Consider the following 26939-nt stretch of genomic DNA (forward strand, 5'->3'; position numbering starts at 1 on the left):
AAAATGTGGAACTTTTTTACAATCAGGCACAAATAAAAAAGCTAAAAATTAAAATATACATAGGTTATATGTTAAGGGAGTTACGTGTTTTTGTTTACACGAACATTTAATTTCTTTTATAAACAATTTTCGAAAACACGCTTGTCATCATCTAAAATTGTTATTAAAATAATATAATTAAGTTGTAAATTAATAAAAACCACGTATATAATTTCATGATGCTGCACCTCATGTACTTAATGTTATATTCAGACTTTTTTACTTTGGTCCGATTAAAAAAGAGCCAAACTTTCTTACTTTAAACGCGTGTAATTTCTTATGAAGTGATAAAACATTTTAAAATGTTCTATATTCATGGAAGTTATATTAAAGGACTATAAGTTTAACATAGAACAAATTCAAAAAAATCGATTGTACCATTTTAATAAAGCTAGGCTAGAATTTCAGATGTCGGTTTCTTGTTTCGATAACAAGACGAACAATTCGCTTTATCAGGCCAACATTTCTAATAGGAAAGCACAAATCTACAATTTCTACAATCTGTCATATTAGAACGAGAAGCACTCCAATCCAGATATCGTGTTTGGCAGATTAACAATCGGGGTGGGAGATGTTCGGGTGCAGTCGGAGCTGTTCGTGACCACTCGGTATTGCGATTGCGATAAACACAGCGATCCGATGCGACATATTAATACGGCGACTAATCGATCCTTATAATATAAACGACGATTTATTCGATAGCCAATGTTATTTTTTCGGAGTAAGACCGATAAAAAAATATCGGTATATGGAAAGTGTTAATTTGTTGCTTGTATTGTTCCCAAATTATTGTCTTTTCTTGTCTTCATTAGACACGATATGCAAAACACTTCAAAGCACTAAGAATACAATGTGCTTTCCACTGCATTTGGTTTGTCTATTATAATATACGTTTCCAGAATGTTCATCACTTTCCTTCTATATTAGACGTCACATTCAAAGCCGAAAAACTATTTTTTATAACAGCAAAACTTAAAGAAATATATCGTTAATATTTCGTCTCCGATAACCTTTCTTTATCTTAAATTTTAGACCTCAATACTACTTCAGTCCAAACCAAAAATTACTGGCATCTTCAGAGATTTGTGATTTTAGGTAGCAGTTCTTTCGGATCTTTGGAATCGTCAATCCTATGGTGCAGACGAAAATATTTTAATATCGAAAGTGTAAGTACGCTTTAATTAGCATTATTACAAGAAACTTCATTCCATATACGTTTCTAAACAATACACCGCCACATCCCCAGATACAAGAATCCGGATCGATCATCAATTGAAGGTAGACCTACAGATATGATGCAGACTATGGACGTGAGATGTATCTGCAGTCCTATCTGGCTATGGAGGAACATCGTGAGATGTATCTGTCTCAGTTCTATCTGGCTATGGAGGAACATCGTGAGATGTATCTGTCCCAGTTCTATCTGGCTATGGAGGAACATCGTGAGATGTATATCTGTCTCAGTTCTATCTGGCTATGGAGGAACATCGTGAGATGTATCTGTCTCAGTCCTATCTGGCTATGGAGGAACATCGTGAGATGTATCTGTCCCAGTTCTATCTGGCTATGGAGGAACATCGTGAGATGTATCTGTCCCAGTTCTATCTGGCTATGGAGGAACATCGTGAGATGTATCTGTCCCAGTTCTATCTGGCTATGGAGGAACATCGTGAGATGTATCTGTCCCAGTTCTATCTGGCTATGGAGGAACATCGTGAGATGTATCTGTCCCAGTTCTATCTGGCTATGGAGGAACATCGTGAGATGTATCTGTCCCAGTTCTATCTGGCTATGGAGGAACATCGTGAGATGTATCTGTCCCAGTTCTATCTGGCTATGGAGGAACATCGTGAGATGTATCTGTCCCAGTTCTATCTGGCTATGGAGGAACATCGTGAGATGTATCTGTCCCAGTTCTATCTGGCTATGGAGGAACATCGTGAGATGTATCTGTCCCAGTTCTATCTGGCTATGGAGGAACATCGTGAGATGTATCTGTCTCCCAGTTCTATCTGGCTATGGAGGAACATCGTGAGATGTATCTGTCCCAGTCTATCTGGCTTTGGAGGAACATCGTGAGAAGTGGTATCTGTCCCCAGTTCTATCTGAGCGTATTGGAGGAGAACATTGTGAGATGTCAATCTGTCCCAGTTCTAACCTGGCTTTGGAGGAACATCGTGAGATGTATCTGTCCCAGTATCTATCTGGCCTTATGGAGTAACATCGTGAGATGTATCTGTCACGCAGTGTCTATCTGGCGATGAGGAGACAACGTGAGAATGTATCTGTCCCAGTTTCAATCTTGGCTTTGGAGGAACATCGTTAGGAAGTATTGTCCCAGATCTATCTGGCTTTGGATTAACTTCAGGGGTGATGTATCAGCCCAGTAAATCTATCGGCTATGGAGGAACAGCTGTGAGAGTATCTGTCCGTCAGTTCTATCTGGCTACAATTTGGGGAACATCGTGAGATGCTATCTGTCCGCAGTTCTATCTGGCTTTGGAGGAACATCGTGAGATAGTATCTTGTTCCCAGTTCAATTTTTCCTGGCTATGAGGAACATTTGTGAGATGTATTTCTGTCCCAGTTCTATCTGGCTATGTAGGAATACATACGTGAGATGTATCATGTCCCAGTTCATATATCTGGCTTTGGAGAACATGCGTGAGAAGTACTGTCCCAGTATTCTATCCTGGCTATGGAGTGAAACATCGTGTAATGTAATCTGTCCACAGTTCTATCTGGCTATGGAGGAACATCGGAAAGGGTATCTGTCCCATTCTAATCTGGCCTTTGGAGGAACATCGTGAGAAGTATCTGAATATCCCAGTTTCTACTGGCTTTGGAGTAACATCGTGAGGCAGTATCTGTCCCAGTATTCTTAATCTGGAACTTTTGGAGAAACTTCATGTGATGTATCTGTCCCAGTTCTGAAAATCTGGCTAATGGAGGAACACGTGAGAATGTCAAGTACATGTCCCAAGTTCTATCTGCTTTTGGAGAATGTCATCGTGAGATGTATCTGTCCCAGTTCTATCTTGACTTTGGAGGAACATCGTACTACCATCTTGGTACACAATGACTGTTGTCACAATTCTATAATTGTAGAACCAATATTACACTGGGATGACGATGTAAAATAGATGGAGAAGATCAGGAATACCAGAAATCTGTAAATTAATTTAGGAATAAGGATTGAAATAATTCCTTTTATCATAGACAGATCATAGTAAATTATGTCAATAAACAGAGTTTACAGTAGTTTTGTACAATTTAAGAAATTGTGCTTTAACCCACCCTGTTTATGTTAAAAAGTTGATAGTTTTGTCCCCTTAAATTTTTTCCTGTTTTTGATTAAATCTTTGGCCGTCTTATTGTAATTTAGTGTAAATATACGTTAATTACTAAGTTACAGAGAGCACAGAAATTCGTGCGTACGGTATATTTTATGGTTCTGATATTAGATGATCACGTCACAACCCTATTTATAGAGATTTTAGGGTGGTTAAAGATAAAAGAAGGATTGAATTAATGTTTTACAATTATGTACAGTATTCTTAAGGATACATAAACCTTATTATTAGTTGAGAAAATTATACCAGAATGGATCAAGTACATGCAGGCAAACGAGATTGTGGGAAATGTCACGTCTACATTCCAATGTCATAGTACTACTACGTACTCAATTCTTTTCCATGTCCCCAGTCTATAAGAAACATGAATACACCTGGATGACGATGTAAAAAATGCACAAGTAAAAGATTGTTATTAAAGGTAAAATTTTGTAGAGGAAGTCCTATTACAGTAGATATACCTAATTATTATAAACAATTTAATTAATTTCGTAGACAAAAGTGTGGATTTTATTTGTGATTATACTGTTTAATGTTATTATAAAATGGATTGTCCATTTTAATAGATTTACATTATGTCATATGCAGGGCAGGTAAAATAAACGAAATTTTATTTCTACAATTTTGTCAAAATTCTAATTTGTTTATTAACAATTGTGAGAATGTTGATTCTTGATACAACTTAGTATAATGCAATACTTTTGATGGAGGAACATCTGTGAGGAAATTTATTTATTTGTTTTGTTCTCCTCTGTGTTTCTTATTTTCATGTACAGAACATCGTGAGATGTATCTGGTCCCAGTTACTATTAATTGTTTATTAGTAAAATTTTGTATACAAGTTTCTAGTACAGTTAAAATATTATTGTAAATATTACTTCGTCACAGGAGACTCTGTTTTATTTTCTGTAACGTATCTATTTTGGAGGCCTGTCCAGGGCGGAAGAGTGAGATTATCTGTCCCTATGTTCTAAGCTCAGGGCTAGTAAAACTTAAACGAATTGTCAATGTTGTTCATGTCCCAGTTTCTATCTGGCTATGGAGGAACATCGTGATTAAGATGTATCTGTCCCAGTTCTGATCTGGCTCATGGAGGGAACAATCTGAGAGATGTTAGTCTGTCCCAGTTCTATCTGGCTTTGGGAGGAACATCGTGAGATGTATCTGTCCCAGTACTATCTGGGCTATTGGAGGAACATCGTGAGAAGTTTCTGTCCCAGTTTCTATCTGGCTTTGGAGGAACTTCAGGTTGATGGTAACTGTCCGCAGTTCTATCTTGGCTATGGGAGGAACATCGTGAGATGTATCTGTCCCCAGTTCTTATCTGGCTATGAGGAGGAACTTCAGGTGGATGTATCAGTCCCAGTTTGCTATCTGGTCTATGGAGGAACATCATCGGAGATGTATCTGTCTCAGTTCTATCTGGCTATGGGAGGAACATCAGTGATATGTATCTGTCCCAGTTCTCTATTATGGCTTTGAGGTAACATCGTGAAAAGTATCTGTCCCCCTTTCTATCTGGCTTTTGAGTAACATCTGAGATGTATCTGTCCCAGTTCTATCTGGCTTTGGAGGAACCATTACAGTGAGATGTAATCTGGTCCCAGTTCTAAACTGGCTATGTGAGGAACATCGTGAAAAGTATCTGTCCCAGATTTCTATCTGGAGCTTTGGAGGAAATCTAATCAGGTGAGATGGTATCAGTCCCAGTTCTATCTGGCTATGGGAGGGAAACATCGTGAGAATAGTAACTGTCCCAGTTACTATCTGGCTATTGGAGGAACTTCAGGAGATTGTAACTGTCCCAGATTCTATCTGGGCTATGGAGGAACATCCGTTGAGATGTAATCTGTCCCAGTTTCTATCTGGCTAATGGAGGAACATCAGGTAGATGTATCTTGTCCCAGTTCAATCTGGCTATGGAGGAACATTGTGAAGATGTTATCTGTCCCAAGTTCTATCTGGCTATGGAGGAACATCGTGAGAGGTATCTGTCCCAGTTCTGATTCTGGCTTTGGAGGGAACATCGTCGATAGATGTATCTGTCCCAGTTTCTATCTGGCTATAGGAGTGAACATCGTGAAAAGTATCTGTCCCAGTATCTATCGGCTTTGGAGGAACTACAGGTGATGTATCTGTCCGCAGTTTCTATTCTGGCTATGGAGGAACATCCGTGTGAGATGTAATCTGTCCCCCAGTTCCTATCTGGCTATGGAGGAACATTCACAGGTGATAATCTGCTCCCAGTTCTTATCTGGCTATGGAGGAACTTCATCGTGAAGTACTGTTAGTCTGACCCAAGTTCTATACTGGCTTTGGAGGAACATCGTGAGATTTATCTGTCCCAGTTCTATCTGACATTGGAGGAACATCGTGAGAATTAATCTGTCCCCAGTTCTATCTGGCCTTTGGAGGAACATCGTGAAAATGTATCTGTCCCAGTTCTATCTGGCTTTGGAGGATACATCGTGAGAAGTATCCTGTCCCAGTTCTATCTGGCTTTGGAGGAACATCGTGAGAAAGGTATCTGTCCCAGTTCTATCTGGCTATGGAGGGAACATCAAGTGAGAAGTAATCTGTCCCTGTTCTATCTGGCTTTATGGAGGAACTTCAGTGATGTTTCTGTCCCCAGTTCTATCTGGCTATGGAGGAAACAATGCATGAATTATCTGTCACCAGTTCTAGGATCTGGCTATGGATGAATACTTCAGGAGATGTATCTGTCCCAGTTCTATCTGGCTATGGAGGAACTATCGTGAGATTGTATAACTGTCCCAGTTCTATCTGCTAATGGAGGAACATCGTGAGATGTAATCTTGTCCAAGTTCTTATCTGGGCTATGGAGGAACTTCAGGATATGTATCAAATATCTGTTCTATCTGGCTATGGAGGAACTTCACCTATCTAAGGAGTTCAGAAGTAAAGAGCACAATGATGAGTTGCACAATAGGACTCTGTTAATGTAATACCATTGTTTTAACCCTGATTTAACCAATAATCTGCCACTTAAAAAAAGACATCCTCGTTTGAAAAATGACAAATATCCCCTGGCAACCTGTCCATTGCTGACAGTAAAAAAACAATGATGATGACGTAGCTACCTAAGGTCTTGTTGAGCCAGTCCACAGTAGATCCTCGGTGACGCAGGAGCTTGTCTGTACCTGTGAACAGTAGTTATGCGAATCCCTGGTAGTACTCCACATACTCCTCCTCTGTCTCCCAGTGGTGTGATGTCCGCATAGTCTCCCAGGGTCGGTCCGCTCCGCCACCGTGGCCACTGCAGAGCCCGGGGTGTCCGCCATCTGTAAACACACAGCACCCCACTCAATTAAGCTTCCTACTCCAACCAGAGCAATGTACTTATCTCTATAAGAAACAATGGTTACTTTGATAGGCAATTGAATGGATCTCAGAATTCTACAAGATTTGAGAGAACTACAAAGTCTCCATAGCCTAACACGATCTCAGAGCCCCGCTTGATCTCAGACCCACACAAGATTCTAAGAGACTACAAAGTCTCATAGTCTACACGATCTCAGAGCCCGCCTTGATCTCAGACCCCTACAAGATCTAGAAGAGACTACATAGATCTAAGAGACTACAAAGTCTCCATAGCCTGACACGATCCCAGAGCCCACTTGATCTCAGACACGCTACAAGATCTAAGAGACTACAAAGTCTCTCAGCCTACACGATCTCAGAGCCCCACCTGTGAACTCAGACGCTACAAGATCTAAGGAGACTACAAAAGTTTCACATAGCCTACACACGATCTCAGAGCCCGCTTGATATCTCAGACCCTACAAGATCTATAGAGACTACAAAGTCTCACAGAGACGCCCATTTAAAAACTGTTAAAACCCCCGAACTTAAAAACGTGCACAGCTTTGAAAATCGCTCTTAGCTTTAGGAAACCAAAATGGGTAATATTTCAGAAATAAAATATAATCCACGTTCCATCTTGAAAACCACATACCTACCTCCTTAAATGTTTATACATTATATCTAAAAAGAATCATAACCAATTATATTTTACATTACTTTTTAACTGAAAGCGATTTTATAAAGGATTATTATATGAGCTTCATTAATTTTGTTCCTACCTAAATTATTTATAAGCTAAAGGGACACATTAATAATTGTTAGAAAGAAAGCAGGATTATGTTATACAGACGCTTGTGAATAATAAAAGGGAAAGAAATTTTCATTAGCTAAAGTACGATCCGCTTACGAGGCACCCAGGCCCGGCTCAGGTATTATAAAAATGTCTGTTTTTGGGAGGAAAGACGTTTTTAAACCGTCAATTTTTCCTGTTTAACTTAACTTTTAATGTGTCGCTTATTTTTGTTATTTCAGGTTTCACAAACGAAGAACGGATATATTATATGTTTTTTATCACTACAAACAACAGATTTTCTCATTTGATTACATTTTCAAATAAACCCATAGCCACGGCTTGTACAAAGAGGCCTAATTTGTATATAAAGATTGGGAGGGAGGTGGATCGAAGGGCAGGCTCAATACTTCATGGCGAGAAGCTAAAGTTTTGAACGGCACAATCAGATACGAAAAGGCCCCCTCAACCTCAGTGCTCTGCCCTGCCGCTTTAATTACCTAATAGGCATACCTGCTATTTACTGAAAAGGTATACTTTAGGAAATAACTCACATGTTTACTCTCCACAAAAACCCTGGGTCAAATCTGAATTAAAAGTGGTGATTTATTGACACTTTCTGTCGCTGTGTCTAGATGGATAATGGGCGATAGCAATTTAAACATTAGTTATTGATTAGAATAGGGCTGAACATGTGGACAGTATCCTTAAACACCTGTGTCCTGTATGGTTGGACAACGAAATAAAGAACTTACGGATGGTGAATTAACATTGTATTGGATTAGAGATAGGGCTGAACATGGGTTGACAGTAGCCTTAAACACCGTGTCTGGATGGGTTGACAACCTAGAAAATAAGGAACTTCGATAGCATGAAACATTGGATATTAGATTAGAAAAGGCTGAACATGTGGTGACAGTATCCTTAAACACCGTGTCTGGATGGTTTGACAACGAAAATAAACTTCGATGGAATTACATTGTATTGATTAGAATAGGCTGAACATGGGTGACAGTATCCTTAAACACCGTGTCTGGATGGTTGACAAATTGATCTGGATGGTTGACAACGAAATAAGAACTTCGATGGTATGTAACATTGTATTGATTAGAATAGGTTGAACATGGGTGACAGTATCCTTAAACACCGTGTCTGGATGGTTGACAACGAAATAAGACCTTCGATGGTGAATTACATTGTATTGATTAGAATAGGCTGAACATGGGTGACAGTATCCTTAAACACCGTGTCTGGATGGTTGACAACGAAATAAAAACTTCGATGGTGAATTACATTGTATTGATTAGAATAGGCTGAACATGGGTGACAGTATCCTTAAACACCGTGTCTGGATGGTTGACAACGAAATAAAAACTTCGATGGTGAATTACATTGTATTGATTAGAATAGGCTGAACATGGGTGACAGTATCCTTAAACACCGTGTCTGGATGGTTGACAACGAAATAAGAACTTCGATAGCATGTAACATTGTATTGATTAGAATAGGCTGAACATGGGTGACAGTATCCTTAAACACCGTGTCTGGATGGTTGACAACGAAATAAGAACTTCGATAGCATGTAACATTGTATTGATTAGAATAGGCTGAACATGGGTGACAGTATCCTTAAACACCGTGTCTGGATGGTTGACAACGAAATAAGAACTTCGATAGCATGTAACTGATGAACATGACAGTATAAAGGATGTAACATGTAACCATCCTTACACAGTGTCTGGATGGTTGATCATTCAATAAGGACTTCGATAGTGTATAACAGTGTATAGATTCGAATGGGTTGAAAATGTAGTATAAAGGACAGTAGGAGAAAAATTAGTGTTGGAAAGGATAGATAGAGAGGAAGAGCCAGTACCTTCTCACGGTCTAAGTAATCGGACGTTGGATCTGCATGGGATGTAACGCGTGTTCAAAGTCATGTTTGTGATCGAAGCACTTTAAATCAGTACTGTATCGACCCCCTCCTCTTGTACCAGCTGATACGATACCCGCATAGGCCACTAGGGACTGGCAGAATGGGGCTGAAAAGGGGATCAACTGCTCCTTAAAAGAAATGGGAGGAAAAGTACACAGATTGCTGGAAAGATACATAAAGAGTTTTGTACGGTGGAGCCTACAAAGATGCCTTTGTCAAAGAGAATCGTTAAAGAGAATGGACGAGCAAGGAGGTGAGAGGACTAATAATAGCTTGAGAAGTTGGGAGAGGTATAACGCAACGTTTCGAGGATTGGAAGCTATCCTCTTCGTCAGGTGGGGGAGGTAATTAGTTCCAAAACAATAAAGAACAGAAAGAAGGGTTCAAGCATACCAAAAGCTCTAAAGAGTCTAATCCAGGCGTTGTTCCTGCAGAAAATTCAAGTCCCGAGCACAAGTCAAGAGTACGAGGATCACAATCACACATCACACCGGCACGGATAAAAGTGATGTATTGCTCAGACTCCAAACAGCTTTTGGGTATGTTTGAACGCTTTTCTTTTCCTTCTTTTCTCCTTTCTGTAGTTTTATATGTACTAATATGTCCTCCATCTGACGAAGAGGATAAATTCCAATCCTCGAAACGTCGTGTTATACCTTTTGTAACCATAACGATGGCAAATTTCCGAAATCCTGTTATCCTGTCAAAACTTCCATCTTCAATAATAAACTTAAAACAAAACATTTTGGAGAGTTTTGAACCTAACAGGATCAGCAATACGAGGACTCGCTGGTGATTATTGATCAGGATATGGTGTCGCAATCAAATATATCGGTACTTGGATTGTTTGTTCCATCTGACAATCCATTGTACAGTTATATATACACGTACAAACAAGTGTGACTGTACATTGACACCACCCTTCTCACATGCACTCAGCGTCGATGCTTGCACAATACCGTAACCAGAGGAATGGTATTGATCCTGTCCGACCTGCTTATATCGGTTACTTCCTTGGGTTCGCAGGCTCTAGGGTTACTGGTGCTGCCCTACCCTACTTACCTATCCGGACAGGGGGCAACAAACCCAACATTGTGGTATACAGCTTTTTGCAGCTCACAGACGTCTACACTCGTGAAGAGGTCCAAAACCTCTTTAACGTGCGCTAAATGGAAGATGAGTTGGAGCTAAACTCAAAATTCAAGGGTTATTGAATCAACCATTCCTTCCATATCGTTATTTGTAGAAAACTCGATTGCTCCGAACTACCCTAACCTACTAGACAACTTTAAATTAACAGACCAACCGATCAGTCGAAATTAGACCACTTTCGTTGGTTATTCTAAAAAATTAACTAACAAGAAACCCTAAAGTATCAAACAGATTAGAGATTTGTAACTGACCAATGCGGAGTCACAATATGGTTTTCAGTTAACCTAGAATGAGCCAATAATAAAACAGGCCCACTCCCGTTTCTGCTTTTTGTCGCCATCTTGATTCTGCCGTGACGATCACCACTTCTTATTAGCCTCTGATAAGTTCTATGTGGTTGGTCGGTTAGTGCAGGGCTATTGTGACTTATATTCTGTTTTTCAGTTTTAATAATTACTGTTGTTTTGTTTTTAGTGGATGGAGTTGACACACAACATGGTTCCTGACTTACGCATATCACAACGCTCTGGTATAATTTGTTTATTTTAACTTAGGTTGTAGTTACGTGATACGTTAGTTATTTATCTGAGGAAAAGCTCAGATTGCAGAGTTTAGAAACGTAGTGCTACTGATTATTAGTATCATTTAACGATAGCAAAAGTCAGGGAAAATCCTATTTCCATTCAAAATCCTTCCATCGTGAAAAACTAATTTCAAATAAAGAAGGTACATTTTTAGTACTCGTATATCTTTATTCATAATCAAAATCAGAGGAAAATTTATCAAAGTTAAACTCAGCCTTAACAATGATTTATACTTAATGACAAACTTAAAAACATTCGGGATTTAAGGATGGTGGTGCAATCTAATTTGATTTCATTATTTTTATTTAATACTCAGATCACGAGAGAATCTCAAAGACATGGAAAATAGAAAAAGATGTTTTATGACACCAAGAGTCAACTTTAACCTTGATTTTACATCCCTCTTGTAGATTACCTAGACGTCGGCTGGATTAGGCCAAGAATTGCGATATCACACAGTGCACAACCTCGCTTTTAACATCATTCTTGTAGATATATCGATCGATATCTATAACCTACACATAAACTTCGACATTCAGAAATGTAAAGGCTATTGCAGGTAGTAAGTAAACCCACTTTTGCACAAGAACTGAGCAGTAACAAAGACGTTGGTAGATTGTGCAATATCGCCACAATTAAATGTAATAGAAATCTTATGAATCCTCTATTACATTATTGTACTAACTAAAGAGACTTTGGGACAACGACTGAAGCCCCAGTACAGGGTAGGGTATCGACTGGCTGTGAAGGGGGAGTTGAGTATGGCAATTACCCCCCCCCCCCCACAAATACACCTCACCATGTCGCTAACTGCGTGCTATACATTCATACCGGCTTCATCCCCTCCCCCCCCCCGCCACTCTAGTGTGGTATATCGTGTGTCGAGTGTCAACACAGCTCAATGGCAACATTAGACTGGCGGAGCTCCCGTGTCGTCTGGTGTCGGTCCCATCAATAACGTCAATCTGTCTTTTTTATAGAATGCCATACTGTGTTAAAAACCTTTAAAAACTATATAAAATATACAAACACACTGTTTGTACGCTATGGAGATTTTCCTCGTTGAAATACAAAACTATATATAGTTTCCTAGCAAAACTATATAGAAACTTTTTCCTATATATAGTTCGAAAATGAAGACGTTTTACCTAAAACATTGACAGTAAATTCATAAAATAATCACTACATTTCCCCAGAAATTCTGTAGAAACCTTTTTGACTATTTGAGTCACACAAACTCATACATAAAACAATATTAAACAATAAATATAAATTAACTAAGCATTAATGTACAAATATATATTTTGTAATTTTTAAGTTTGTAAATTAATATAAAATTTGTATTTTGCAATAAAGGAGGCCTCAACTACATAAATATAGAAACCCCCACAGAACAAAAAACCAACTTAAATAACCAGAACTTCATATAAATTAATACGTTTATTTATTATTTTTTTTTTTTTTTGTAAATAAGTGCGTTTTAATTATACGTATTTTTGGACAGTTTTATAACATAAATATAGTGTATTCTTAGTATACGTTGTTTTAAAGATATGCCATGATCTTCGAAAGATATATAAAGTAAATTAAATTGTTTTATTAAAGTTGGGTAGCAGGAGTTTTCAGCTTTTGTTGAAATCGAAAATATAGCCCATCGAGAAGTTTGAGATGTCAGTATTGATACTTGAGTGTATCTTAGCTGATTCTGCATCGTATATTACTCACCAGTTCTGTTCATAACAGTTACACTCACATATACTCGATAATAACTTCAATAACTGCTGAAGGATAGGACTGGCTGATCTAAGAGAACGATAACAGAATCTGTCTCAGAGTCCGTTTTGGCACGAGGACTGCGATGACGTCACGGTGAACGGGACCGCGTTAGGCGCGCTGCGGGACCCACGTCCGTGACGTCACGGTTTGTTACAGTCGTGATCTGCAGTAATTCGGAGCTAAAAACCCTTAGTTTGGGTTAGGTGAGTTTAGGTTAGGTTAAGTTAGGTTAGGTTAAGTTAGTAGTTTAGAATATGTTGGGCCGAGCGGTCTAAGACGTTGGACTTTGAGTCTGAGTTAGAGATAGCGCAGATTCGAATCATGTCTGTGACCGTTGCACTTTTTATCAGTACCATCGACCTTGTAGTGTATCGACTCCCCTTATTCTGTTTGATAAGATCCTCGCACAGGCCAGTGGCCCATGAGGAAGCGCAGAATAAGGCTTAGAAGGGGATCGGCTTCTCCTTAAAAAAAGTTCAGGTTAGGTTGGTTTAGGTTAGGTTAGGTTAGTTTAGATTAGGTTAGTAGTTTATAATAGGTTGGGGTAGGTCAGATCAGTTCAGGTTAGGTTAGTGTAAGATACTTCAACGGTATGAATGAAAATTGTTAAGAAAAATTACAAAAAGCGCCATGGTACGTATCCAATAAGGCGTTACATCAAGATTTGAACATACCAACAGTCAAAGAAGACATTATCAAAATCAGTCACATTTATCTTTCAAGATTAAAGGATCATCCGATGCACCTTGCGGTAAATCTACTTGATAATTATAAAAATGTGTACAGACTACACCGAACTGCTTTCCTGGATCTACCTCTTAAGGTTCTTGAATGAATTATGTTAATGTTAACAATGGTTAACATCTAACTCAATATTAATTGTTATGTTGATTATGTATGTTATATTTACTTAATGTCCTTCTCAAATTGAACAGATTTTAATAAATAAAATGTTGTTAAAAAAGGTTAGGTTACGTTACGTTAGGTTACGTTGGGTTAGGTTAGGGATTTTAGAAATTAAGGTTAGGTTAGGTTAGGTCTGGTTGTGATGTTTTAGCACGACACTGCTTCTTTTCAACAATGTATAGGAATAGCGTTAAAGTTCTGTTATTTCATCCCTTTTAAATAATATTTTACAGTGTAATATAATTTTGATTAGTATTATTATTATTTAGTATTATTTAGAACTTTTAAAACAATTAAAATTCGTTTACATAACTTGAATACAAAATACATGATTATATGATAAAACATAACGCGTGATATTTTAATATAAAATATTTTGTATAGTATTCGTACATTTGCATATACGTTGAACTTCCCTAAAGAAATATTTACTCAAGAATGTAAAACATGAAATTGTTCAAGCAGAACATAGTTGTGGTTCGCAGCGTGCAAGAAAGTTTGCAAGAGTGTTTCCCCGAGGACACAAAGAATCAAGAACGCTTATTGACCTTTGACCACAATTGCTTCCACATCTTTGCCTTCTGTTGTTGTTCTTAGATGCTTACAAAGTCGCGCATAAAACATTACTTCTTCTTTACTCATTATTACAACAAGTACCCCACACAATTAGCATACAGAACTATGAGACAGAAGAAAATTTAAATGAGATTACTTTCTGCAATGTACTAAAAACACCCATTTAAAATCCAAAAATATTCCTAATAAGATAATCATTTTTAAATGCAATTTTATTAACATTTAAATAGTTTTGTTGTTTTTTTATGTTTTAATTTCTTTATTTAGTGATACTACAAGTGCTTAAAGTTTCATGTTTCTTTAAGATATTTAAAAATGATGAAGCAAAAGAGTCTGATTGTGAGGCAGAGAAACTTTACCTATTAGCATTTACTACATCTTTGTACTATTCAGTATTTTTTACCGTACAAAGCGTAAGCACTGATTCTATATTGACAAATCGTTGTTTTTATCGCAAACTGACACAAATGATGAGACACATAAATCGCTTTCTAAGACTGTATTTCCTGGTTTTACTCTATCCCCATGGCTGAAATTGCCCCGTTGGCCTGTATAAATAAAGCAGTCTATGTTAATTTTTACCACTTGATTATTACTTTTTACCTCGTTTTTATTCATCGTAAGTTTTTTATGTAACTTGACAGTTCAATATTTTACTATAACACAGTTTTTAAGCTTATCTCATTCATGACTATGATTTAAGTTTTCACACCTGAAATATTTCGGCCTCTATTTAGAGAACCGTCTAAAAGCACAGATGTCGATCTAGGACGATCAAGATTTCAATTGTAACATCGTTTTGACGGAATGTTAACCGCAAAACCTGGCACTAGTTATTTCACTATATGTTGTAACAACTAAAAGATATTTATTTTGCATTTTGAACTATACTCTCCGAGGTAGAAGAGTTTGCTATCCCTTATATAATAAAAGTATTATATAATGTATTTTATTACTACGATGAATTATTAAAAACTAAATTTATATTTGAATACAATACACTTTGGTAAAAGATATGTTACTTTGAATCTTTGAACTGAAATTGCCAAGTAATTTTTTTCTTTATATTTAACAATTATTTTGTTGATCATGTTTTGTTGTACATTAAATTGAAAATAATTTCAACTGAACATTCCAAAATATCATTTTAGAATTTCCAGTTTGTAAAAGTCACGATTGACTAACAACATTTTTTTACATAAAACGCATTATACTATTAGAAAAACAACAATTTCATAAAAAAACTATTTCTACAGTCTGTGTGTACATATTTGTTAGAAATGAAGTCCATAGAGGATTATAATTTTATAAAACTACAGTTTTAATTAAATAAACTAAAAGATTTAGACTTTCTTTACATCTCCACACACTTAAACAATAAATTCCAGTGCCATAAAGCTCAATATATTAAAGCCTTCTTTTTCCCGAAGGCGATTGGCATCGTCATGTGAAAAGATAATATATATCAGCGAGTGGAAAAGCTATTTCGTTCCAGCATTATGCCCTGGACTACACCACAGATCACATTGATTCCGATCGAAATTAGATAAAACTGGCTCTAATCTGGATGACAGGAAAGCGGATTGAAGAACTTACTGCTAAGATACGTGCATTAAGAACTGAAGTGACATCTGCTAGCCTACTGTGTACTTTAAAACCTATAACTGCTAATCCTAACAAAACGGATCACGGTCAAAACTGGACTGAAAGGAATGTCGGGAGTAGCCTCTATTTTAAACATAACAGCACGACACACTCACAGGGGCCGTTTACCCACAACCAACAATTTACACAAGCTTAATGTCTGTATTTCTGTAATTGCACCGAACCTACAAGGAAACCTCCCCGCCTACAAACACCACGTATCATTGCACAACTTAACTATTCGCGAACACGCGTAATCTGGCTATTCTAATGGGATAGGACATTTCGAGAACACAATTAGTTCAGTCACGTGTGTCCCACTCGGTCACGGAACCCGGAGGCGGTCACGTGTGATCTAGGCTACAGCTATCCCGTATTTAAGTCCCAAATTTATAATTTGCGACAGTTATAACTTTAGCATAATATTTTAACTAATCTCCCTCATCATTTTGTACAACTACAAAAACATTCAGCAACCGACTTGCAGTAAATCCATCCTGAGAACAATATTTAGAACTTGATTTTAAAAGTTTGGATGATTACACGTGGAAGAAGACGAGTATATACTCTTAAATGAGCAGATAGCTACATTACGAGTATATGACCTCTCTAAAAGATATGACACTCACTAAAACTTGTAATATATACTTTATATATATCTATAAAACCTGAAGGAACCACTTCGTCGTTATTGTCCAACGACTAGTGATACCATCTATGGATTCACTATTCTACATACAAAATGCTGACTTGGATATCTCGGTGTACCAAAATAATCTAGATATCACCCAACAGCAAATACATCCTTGTAATGTCCTATAGTGAACGAGCTATCATCTAGAGATATTCACTATTCTACTTACAAAATGCATGACTTGGGTATCTCGGTGTACCAATAATCTAGATATCAGCCAACAGCTAATACATCCTTGTAATGTCCTATAGTGAACGAGCTATCATCTAGAGATAATCACTATTCTACTTACAAAATGCTGACTTGGGTATCTCGGTGTCCCAAAAAAATCTAGATATCACCCAACAGCCAATATATCCGCTTGGTGTCCTATAGTGAACGAGCTATCATCTAGAGATAATCTCTATTCTACTTACAAAATGCTGACTTGGGTATCTCGGTGTACCAAAATAATCTAGATATCACCCAACAGCTAATACATCCTTGTAATGTCCTATAGTGAACGAGCTATCATCTAGAGATAATCTCTATTCTACTTACAAAATGCTGACTTTGGTATCTCGGTGTCCCAAAATAATCTAGAAATAACCAACAGCCAATACCTCCCCTGGGTGCCCTATGGCGGACGAGCTATCATCCAGAGATAATCACTATTCAACTTACAAAATGCATGACTTGGGTATCTGGATGTCCCAAACTAATCTAGAGATCCCCAACAGCCAATACATCCACTTGGTGTCCTATAGTGAACTACCTGTCATCTAGAGATAATCACTATTCTACTTACAAAATGCATGACTTGGGTATCTCGGTGTCCCAAACTAATCTAGATATCACCAAACAGCCAATATATCCGCTTGGTGTCCTATAGTGAACGAGGTATCATCTAGAGATAATCACTATTCTACTTACAAAATGCATGACTTGGGTATCTCGGAGTCTCGAACTAGTCTGTCAGATCGCCCCACATCCAATACAATATTACTGGAGCTGTTAATCGATTCCAATGCAATTGCGTAAAATCAATTCAAATGAATGCAACGGCAGTCAGTGCCGCTAGGAAACTGACCTAGGTTAGAGCACCAGATCACGTCTCGGGTTTACGTCAATCTCTGGTTACGCTTTAATGTCTCATTTATTCTCTTGGCATTAAACAGTTCAGTTGCATCTGAAGTGTTAATAGTTGCATCTGAAGTGTTAATAGTTGCATCTGAAGTGTTCACAGCAACATTTCGCATTCAGCACGGTAACTGAGTGCCTTCCATTACGTAGAGGTTGTCCGTTTCATAACGGTTTATATTACATGTTTAGTATACTGTATGATAAATTTGATATTTACCAGACTATTGACATATTGTTGAATAGTATGAAACAATCATATTGTGTACTCGGATATTGCTTACCATACAATAAGCAAAAAATGTTAATTAACCTTTAAAAATAACAACGTGTTGATAACTCTAAAATGAAACAGATCTGTAATTTATGTATTACTAATGTAGAACTTAACAAGGTGCATATATTTTAAGACATTTTATATAACTCGATATCTTGTCTGAAAATTGTATCGTTTACAAAGATCTTCGTAATTTTAGAACTTCCTGTACATGTTAAGGTAACGTTTTATATGGTATTTGTTTTGACTTGATATATTGCCTCACTAAATATCTAACAGTGTTCTGTTATAAGTTGTATTGAAATTGTATCGTTTCCAAAGAACTTCAGAATTTTAAAACTCACTATATATGTGATGATAACGTCTTATATGACATTTGTTATTATTAAATATATTTTCTGACTAAATATCAAACTGTGTCCTGTGAAAGGTATAATTAATTGAATTAAAATTGTATAATTTCAAAACAACTTCCGAATTTAAAACTTCCTGTACATGTCACAGTAACGTCGTACATGTCATATATTATAAATTAATATATTGTGTGACGAAATATCCCACACTGTTCCGTGAAAGCTGTTATTAGTTGTACTAAAAAAGTATCGTTTTGAAAGAAATCCTGTAAATATTAAGGTAACGTCGTATACGACGTTTGTTATTATTGGATATATTGTCTGACTAAATATGCCACAGTGTTTTGTGAAAGCTGTTATTAGTTGTATTGAAATTGAATTGTTTCCAAAGAAATTTAATTTTAGAACTTCCTGTACATGTTACGGTAACATCTTATATGGTATATTGACTATTTGAACTTGATATACTGTTTGACTAAATATCCAACAGTGTCCTGTGAAAGCTGTTATTAGTTGTACTTAAAATATATCGTTTTCAAAAAAACTTTCTGTACATATTAAGGTAAAGTTTTATATGACATTTGCTATTACTGGATATATTGTCTGACTAAATATCCAACAGCGGTCTGTTATTAGTTGTACTGAAATTGTTTAGTTTCCAAAGAACTTCAGAACTTTCGAACTTCCTGTACATGTTACGGTAACGTCGTACATGACATATATTATAACTTAATATATTGTGTGACTAAATATCTCACACTGTTCTGTGAAAGCTGTTCTTAGTTGTACTAAAAAGGTATCGTTTTGAAAGAAATTCCTGTAAATACTAAGGTAACGTCATATACGACGTTTGTTATTATTGGATATATTGTCTTGACTAAATATCCAACAGCGGTATGTTATTAGTTGTACTGAAATGTTATAGTTTCCAAAGAACTTCAGAACTTTAGAACTTCCTGTACATGTTACGGTAACGTCGCGTCGTAAAGGCGATCTTGTAATAGCAGCATATTAAACACCTGTTCGAACTTTACGACGCTCGACTACTGAATGAATGGAAGCCTTGCTCGAACTTGTGCCATTAATGAGTCCATAAATGTTAAATGCTTCCTTCACAGGGCCGTAAAACAAAAGCGTTACGTAATAAAATCGCTTGTTACCAACCTGAACTGGAATTCCTATTCCCGGAACATGTAAAATATAGCACAATCTGTTAGCTAATAGTAACATGCCGTTACATATCACTTGCAATATCCCTTGCTTCAAACACTGGATCGTTATCGCTATATATAGGCAATATATCAAACATTGTTTGTCTAGAAACCGAAAGCTAATTTGCAGTGTACAAGCACACGTTTTTGTACTTTAAATCAAAAGAGAAGAAAATTTCCAACGAACGGAATCGATCATCAGATGCGCTGGTTTGATGGAGGTCAAAATTTGAGGGTTCAAAAGGGTGAAATGATTATTTATTTCATGAAATTATATTTTCTTAGCTTTATACACTTAAAACCTACTGGTAGACACATAAATCGCACTTATATCATCGTCAAAAAACCAGACAAAAAGACCGAAATCGCCCATATAAGGATCTGTATATGGTTAGTTGACGTTGATTTAACATATGATTACGTGTCCACAGTTGGTGTGCCAAACTAAAAAAATATGATCTGAGGGAACAAAATTATCATTTTATATTTTTAACCCTTTATATGCCATCTCATTTCGACCTCTACGAAAACTAGCTCGGTTGACAGTAGATTTCTTTCTTAGGACAAATCAATTTGAAGAAAAACCAAATGCAAATTTTCTTATACAGTGCAAAGAATTTTCTTATTCAGCTCCTGGATCATGTTATTATATAATCCATCATAGTTTGTAGTCATAGATCAATATAATTATTTTTATACTTCCTAAAGCAACCAGCGTTTTAACAACGCAGAGATAATGTTCTATATACGCCACGGAACCAATACAATACAAAAGTTATTTATTAGCAATAAAATGCAGCATGTAAAATAATAACGCAGTTATTTCACTCAATTAAATTGATCAAATACACAGGACAGTGTGTTATTATCACAATATAGTGGGATTTAATTGTAGAATTTAAGGTTTGAACTTCTATTGGTGCAAATTAGTTTCCAAGGAATACCCCTGGATCGGGAAATAATCATCGCCGATAAGATAAGCCGAAACCGGTTTGTTTCTAAGGGCAATATGATCAGGTTAGCTTATCGGCAATAGTGATCAGTTGTATGACTTATTGACTGATAGCTGTGTTACAGTTGGTCATTTATTGCTGGTATATTTTAAAACAAGTAATACTTATTTATTATTATCGCTTGTTAATGACGATGGAAGGTTTTTATAGGATGTTACGATTTGGGATATTTGATTTTATTCTCTTTTCCTTAATAGAAAAATTAATGTTAACTAATTATATTCATAGCTGACGAAGAGCATAGATTTCAACCCTAGAAACGTTGTATGACTTTTTTACATACATTTTTTACACATAACGATGGAAAATGTCCGAATCCTTTTATTCTTTAAGTACAGTTTCATTCATGTAAGATATGTTCAAGGGCCGGTAAAATTCCTAGATAAAAACATACAGCCGAGATTTACTATACAGTTCTTGATACATATAGAATAACTCTATTATATGGAAAAGTATGGTTTGTGTTTTAGTATTAGTCAGAAGTTGTAAATCAGCCAAGTCGCTGCGTACATCCGTGTCCGTACCGAATGCTTATAGTACAGGTATAAAGGCAAAAGAAGGACGATTTATGTCTCCGCAGGAATATGTTATGCTCGTAAAAAAATACGTCTAAGGAAATTAAATCACAAATGAATTGAAATTGAAAACTTTGGTCGAGCTCTCCAAGTTACGATACTAAAGGTAGTGAATATCGTTCAAAAACGACTAATAAGGTGTAAAATAATTTACTCATAACCCATTTGATTAATCTAATTAAAAATTATTATTATTTTAAGATTAACTTGAGACAGTTTGAAGCAAATGTCTGTAGCATTACAAATTTAATAAACTTGCATAAACTATCAATATTCAAAAATCTTAAATAAGTTTACTTGCGTAATTTGTCCTTGTTTTTCATTTATCTTCTGTCATTTATTAGTTAATAAAGCATTTCAACTAGATAGTAGACTCTGCCTTAGGAATTTAAAGACATTTCTTTGCGGACAGACAAATTTAGAAAAATAAATAGTATAATTTAAAGGTTGGGTAATTAGGCAAGAAAATCTGTTTGAACTTGTTGAAACTGCGGGAACACAAACAGGGGCGCTACTTCTGTTTATCTATCGTTACCAGCACTTCCGCAAACTGTGGGATGAATAATAATGACGTCATTACACGCACTGTTCCCGCAGCGTCAAGGTATTCCTATATTTTAACACAAATTTCGAACAGCATGACTTACTACTAGTAATTCCCCACGGCTTCGCTCGCGAATTCTTACTGGATACCATAGACATATCCTGATGTAATAGTTTATAAACACTCCCTATATCACTGGAAGATATTTCTGAATCTTTTTAGAATACCTGGACATGGAAAGAGTAGAACTTCGGGCCCATAATGATAAAACTCGAATTTCTGTGCAACATTGCATGATACTCTGTTTAAAGTTTGTTATTGACGATTGGAAAGTTTTGAAAGGATAACAGGATTTCGGACATTTGCCATCGTTATAGGTTACAAAATCAGTAACAAACGTTTCGAGGATTGGAATCTGTCATCTTCGTCAGGTGGGGGAAGCATTAATTCATAAAAAATAATACTCGTGACTTCCATTCTGAGCAGTGACAACGCCTGGACTGGACTCCAAGCACCTTTTGGGTATATTGTACCCTTTTCTTGCCCTTCTTTACTTATTTCCGTTCTTTCATTTTTGTGCGTATTAACACCACTCCAACCTGACGAATAGGACAGATTCCAATCCTCGAAACGTCGTGTTATACATTTTGTAACACATAACGCGATGGTAAATGTCCGAAATCATGTTAGCCTTTCATTCCATAATATTTGGTTCAACAGCTTCAACGATTTCAGTAACTCTTGACAAAATTTTGGTCAGTGAATAGAAATCCTAGAGTCGGTGTCCGTACTTTTCTTAGTTAAAGCATTTGTGATTTAATATGATGCAATCCTACGAAAATTTTGAAAATGAAGTATGCATATTTGAGGTATGTACTATTTAAGTGCTCAACCGAAATTTCAACACGACCTCACATAGTAGCTTTTGCGTGACAGGCGCTTAAACCTCCAAACAATCATTAACAATATTAACGATTATTTTAATACCTCAAAAGGACATAATATATGCCTGACCAACGGGACTCGCTGTCCTTGTTCGTATCTTTAGTATTAGATTTTTTTTTATTTTAACAGGAATACTTGTAAACCTGATACAATACAGTGTACGTCCTTGCTTTCCACTCTTTAAGTTCCCTGTAACATCAAATTTCTTTGATTCAGTACAAGAAGTAATATGTATATTTGTATACACCTACCTAGTATCGTATTTCTGATCAGTGCAAAAAAATACTCACGGCCATCTCGATGGTTTTCTCGTTCCTTAAAAAGTTGCACTTTGTGTCTGGTGTATTGCTTTGCCATTGCATTTGCAAGGGCCACAAGCTCGCTGCGCTCGCTCATTGCCTCAAATTGTAGTCGCAGAGCATTGTGTGCCGTCCCTACATTGCTACCGTAAATATTCGGCATTAAAAGACATTCTCATAATAAGCAATGAACATGCCAAATTTCGTCTAAACATGTCTACTAGACTGTGTGTGGGTGAGTATTAAATCATCATCACACACTTGTGAATATAATATTTATATAATTTCTAATTAGCATTTACAATATAAAAGTTATTTTATCTCTTATACACCGAAATGTATGTTTAAAAGTTTACGATTTAGACTTCGCTTAATACTTTTTTGCGAAAATGATTTTTGGAACTACTTACCCCTATAAATGAAAGAGAAATCTGTTGCCTACCAAGCAAAGACATAAGGAGTAATATTAAATAATAGTTAATTAGTGAAAATATTCTCACAGGGGATATATACCTCAGGGTTTTGTTATTTTCTTCAACTCTTTAGACGTCACTACTTTTGCTGGTTAATATTATAAATGTGGATTGTTATTCTCGAAGTGCCATTTTAAGGTACAGCGATTCCGGTCAGCAATAAAATAAAGGAATCGTTTGGAAGTTTTTCGATACAATTTTTATATAATTTTTACCTACGAGATATAACGAAAATGTAAAAATGGTATGTATGATGGTATGAACACTAAATAATTAAATGGCCTGTCGCAAGTGAGTTTAATATAATAATATTAAGTCATACTTAGATCTATTTAACTTTAATCATATTTTGACAAAGAAATATATTTTATATTTGACAACTACAATTTCTTTTCAATCAGTTACGTCTGGCGAGATATTATTGATTTTTATATGAGTGCAATCCACGAAAACAGTATTATTTTCATTATTTAATAATCAATAAACCATGCATATTATGAAATAATAATGTAAACATACTAATAAAGTCAAGAAATGGCATAACACTTCGGACCCACATGGCGTGGTCTAACTTTCACGTATATGTGTTTAGATAGTTTCGTTCCCTGAGAAAACGAACCTGTAGGTGTGCACATTTGGTCCATTAGGTAGCAAATTAGGTTAGGATCGTTGGGCGCGACCAACGGTTCAACTAATTACAGGTTTCACTCGCTACTGGCGGCCCAACCATAACGTCTGGTTAACTCTTGGTTTGTATATTGTATACGGTCTATTTACTCTCTGGGATTGAACAATGTGATCTTCAATACCAGGTGTCACGAGAGTCAGAAAACTCTGCTTTACTGGTAGTTTGTGGGACCTGTTTGTTTGTTTGTTTGTTTAGGAAAATCTGTCCCCTTCCCTAAACGGAGGACGGGGCGAGAGTAATTATAATTTACAATAATGTGATAACAGGTGGTAGTCAAGGTCACCTTTATATCAGTCCCACAAGAAAAACTGTTCATACTTTCAGCCGTAAGATTGTGAGAGATCTCTAATTTAAAAAAAAAATGGCTAATACAATACATATCCAAATTCTTTTTATACTTTCATTTTGGTAATTCAGAAAAAATCGCAACCGTATTCGTGCTTCATCGATTACAAATTCGAAAAATTTACACTATACAAGAAAGTATACAATAAATAAGAAAGTATACACTATACAAGAAAGCATACAATATACAAAAAGTATACAATATACAAAAGTATACAATGCATTCAAACGTATACATTATACAAAAGTATACAATATACAAAAAGTATACTACATACGAAAGTATATAATATACAAAAAGTATAGCTTATAAAATAAAGTAAACGCTATCAAGAAAATGTACACTATACAAGAAAGTATACAGTATACAAGAAAAACTGTAGAAGCAGTTTGATGCGTATTATACATATATTTACAATAAGACTTTCCTTGTGAATCTAGGTCCTAAGGTAAGGGTGAAAAGTGTTTGTGGTTTAAAGGGAAAAACTCGAGGTCGTAGTTACCTCCAGAGCAGGCTGTATCTCTGGAGGTAACTTTAGAAAAGTAGACGAAATGGTTGGAAAATATATACTTGATATTGTAATATACTCGTATGTTTAAAAATATAGTTGTTCTAATTCAAAACAAACAGTCGATGGGGATAATGTAAAACCGACTATGATGTACCTTTACTTATTTCAAATCAAACTAAAAATCATTTCGGAATGAGAAATATTTTTATTTCACAATTACACTTTATTTCCATTTTCCTTCTTTCCCAGCCCCTCTCGCCAATCCCAATCAACACCCAACCTCTTCTGATCATGACTGAATATTAAGTACTATCATGTACAAAGAGTTAAAAGTGTACAGAAAATAATATTTTACTTAGTGCTAGTTGCTACCAAAATCGTTCATTACAAATAGTTTTAATCCAAGTAACTTACAAATCCAGTAACTTTCCATAACATTCGTATAAAATAAAACCTCGTGTTGAATTAAATTAAACTCTCTACAACTCCACTTTTGACACTTTTCCTTGTGCGATAAAGACTGGAGGCAGACATTAGACGTAAAATTTGATTATTCCATAATGGTTTTGTCGAAAATTATCTATTTACGAGACTTATATGTCAATAACGATAACATATTGAAAATAAACTATAGGAATAAACGATGTAGAAAATTTCAACACCTTCAAGTTTTATACGTGTCAATTTGTCTGTAGGACCTTACTGAGAAATAAGCGAAAAACAAAAAAAGGGGCCTTTGTACCCCCTCTCCTAGGTTTGAGGACTTTTAGTGTACGAGTATTATACTACAAGGTACACCGAACAACGACCTACATACTTATTGACTTTCCTTCTAAAATCATTATTGGCTGAGCTATAAGAGCTGTAGATGATCAGTAAATAATATAGAACCTATGTAAAATATCTGACAGTTTAACAACAATAATGTTATTTATCATGTCACTGCACTGATCAATACTCGTATGCGATAACACAAGTGTTCTATTAAATCAGCTACATTGGGCTGCACTAAAATATTAATGTCCACCAATCTGTTTACAACCTCAAATATAAATGCTACAATGATAATTCAACTAAAAGCGGTTAACATATACATTACACTTTTGAGAATTTTGAGACTTTGGAGGAGCACAAACCTCTAATCTAGTTTGGTCCCTTTTTCAATGTAGAGTATTAAAAGCACACAATACTTGGAAATTTGGGGCACAATCTTATCAGCCCACCATTGGCGATAAAATCAACACGAGGGACTTCAGAAGATAGGACGGCCAATCACTATTTGCCTTATCTGTGGATTGAAAGGTAGAAGAGAACTAGCTAGCTATGTTCTGGAGGCACGCATCGCAGACAGACTCACTTGTTGCGAAAGTAAGCGGCGTAATCAGGAATATAGTAATTGTTGCTAACCCAGTACAGTTCGTTAGACTGACAGACGTCTGATGCTGCCACGGGGGCAGACCCTCGGGTACAGAACATTCTTTACAGTGGCTTCCCAATCTGAATGCTCAGTTTCGGACATTTTGAACGAAGACAAGGATCCACATTTCGCCTGTGGACTCTGCTTCAGTTGGACTTCGGGGTCTGGGTTAAGATCCATCCGTCAACATCTGACTCATCTGTTTTCCTTCCACGAACCACAAAGAGGAAGCATCAGCTAGATATCCCGTGCAGTCCGGTTGCTTAAGCCCATACCGGGAGCTGTGGTTCAGTAATACAGTTACCACAGAATGTGTGGTGCAATGGCTATCTAATGCGGGTGGAATTGTAGCCCAAGGGCAGTTATTCGACAGGACGTCCCCTGTGTGTGTGGT

At 36.3% G+C, this 26939-nt stretch overlaps 1 protein-coding gene across 1 annotated transcript in view; it reads right to left on the minus strand.

Annotated features, from left to right (window-relative positions):
* The window catches only part of LOC124358544 (GAS2-like protein 2), a 92053-nt gene extending 65328 nt beyond the window's left edge, over positions 1-26725 (minus strand). The window contains 3 exon segments of the mRNA XM_046810844.1: positions 6494-6694; positions 23102-23253; positions 26559-26725. Of these exon segments, the coding sequence (XP_046666800.1) occupies positions 6494-6694; positions 23102-23253; positions 26559-26725 (520 nt within the window).
* Between the last annotated feature and the right edge of the window lie 214 nt (positions 26726-26939).

Source organism: Homalodisca vitripennis, chromosome 3, assembly GCF_021130785.1.
Source record: "Homalodisca vitripennis isolate AUS2020 chromosome 3, UT_GWSS_2.1, whole genome shotgun sequence".
In the NCBI taxonomy this organism is placed as follows: Eukaryota; Metazoa; Arthropoda; class Insecta; order Hemiptera; family Cicadellidae; genus Homalodisca; species Homalodisca vitripennis.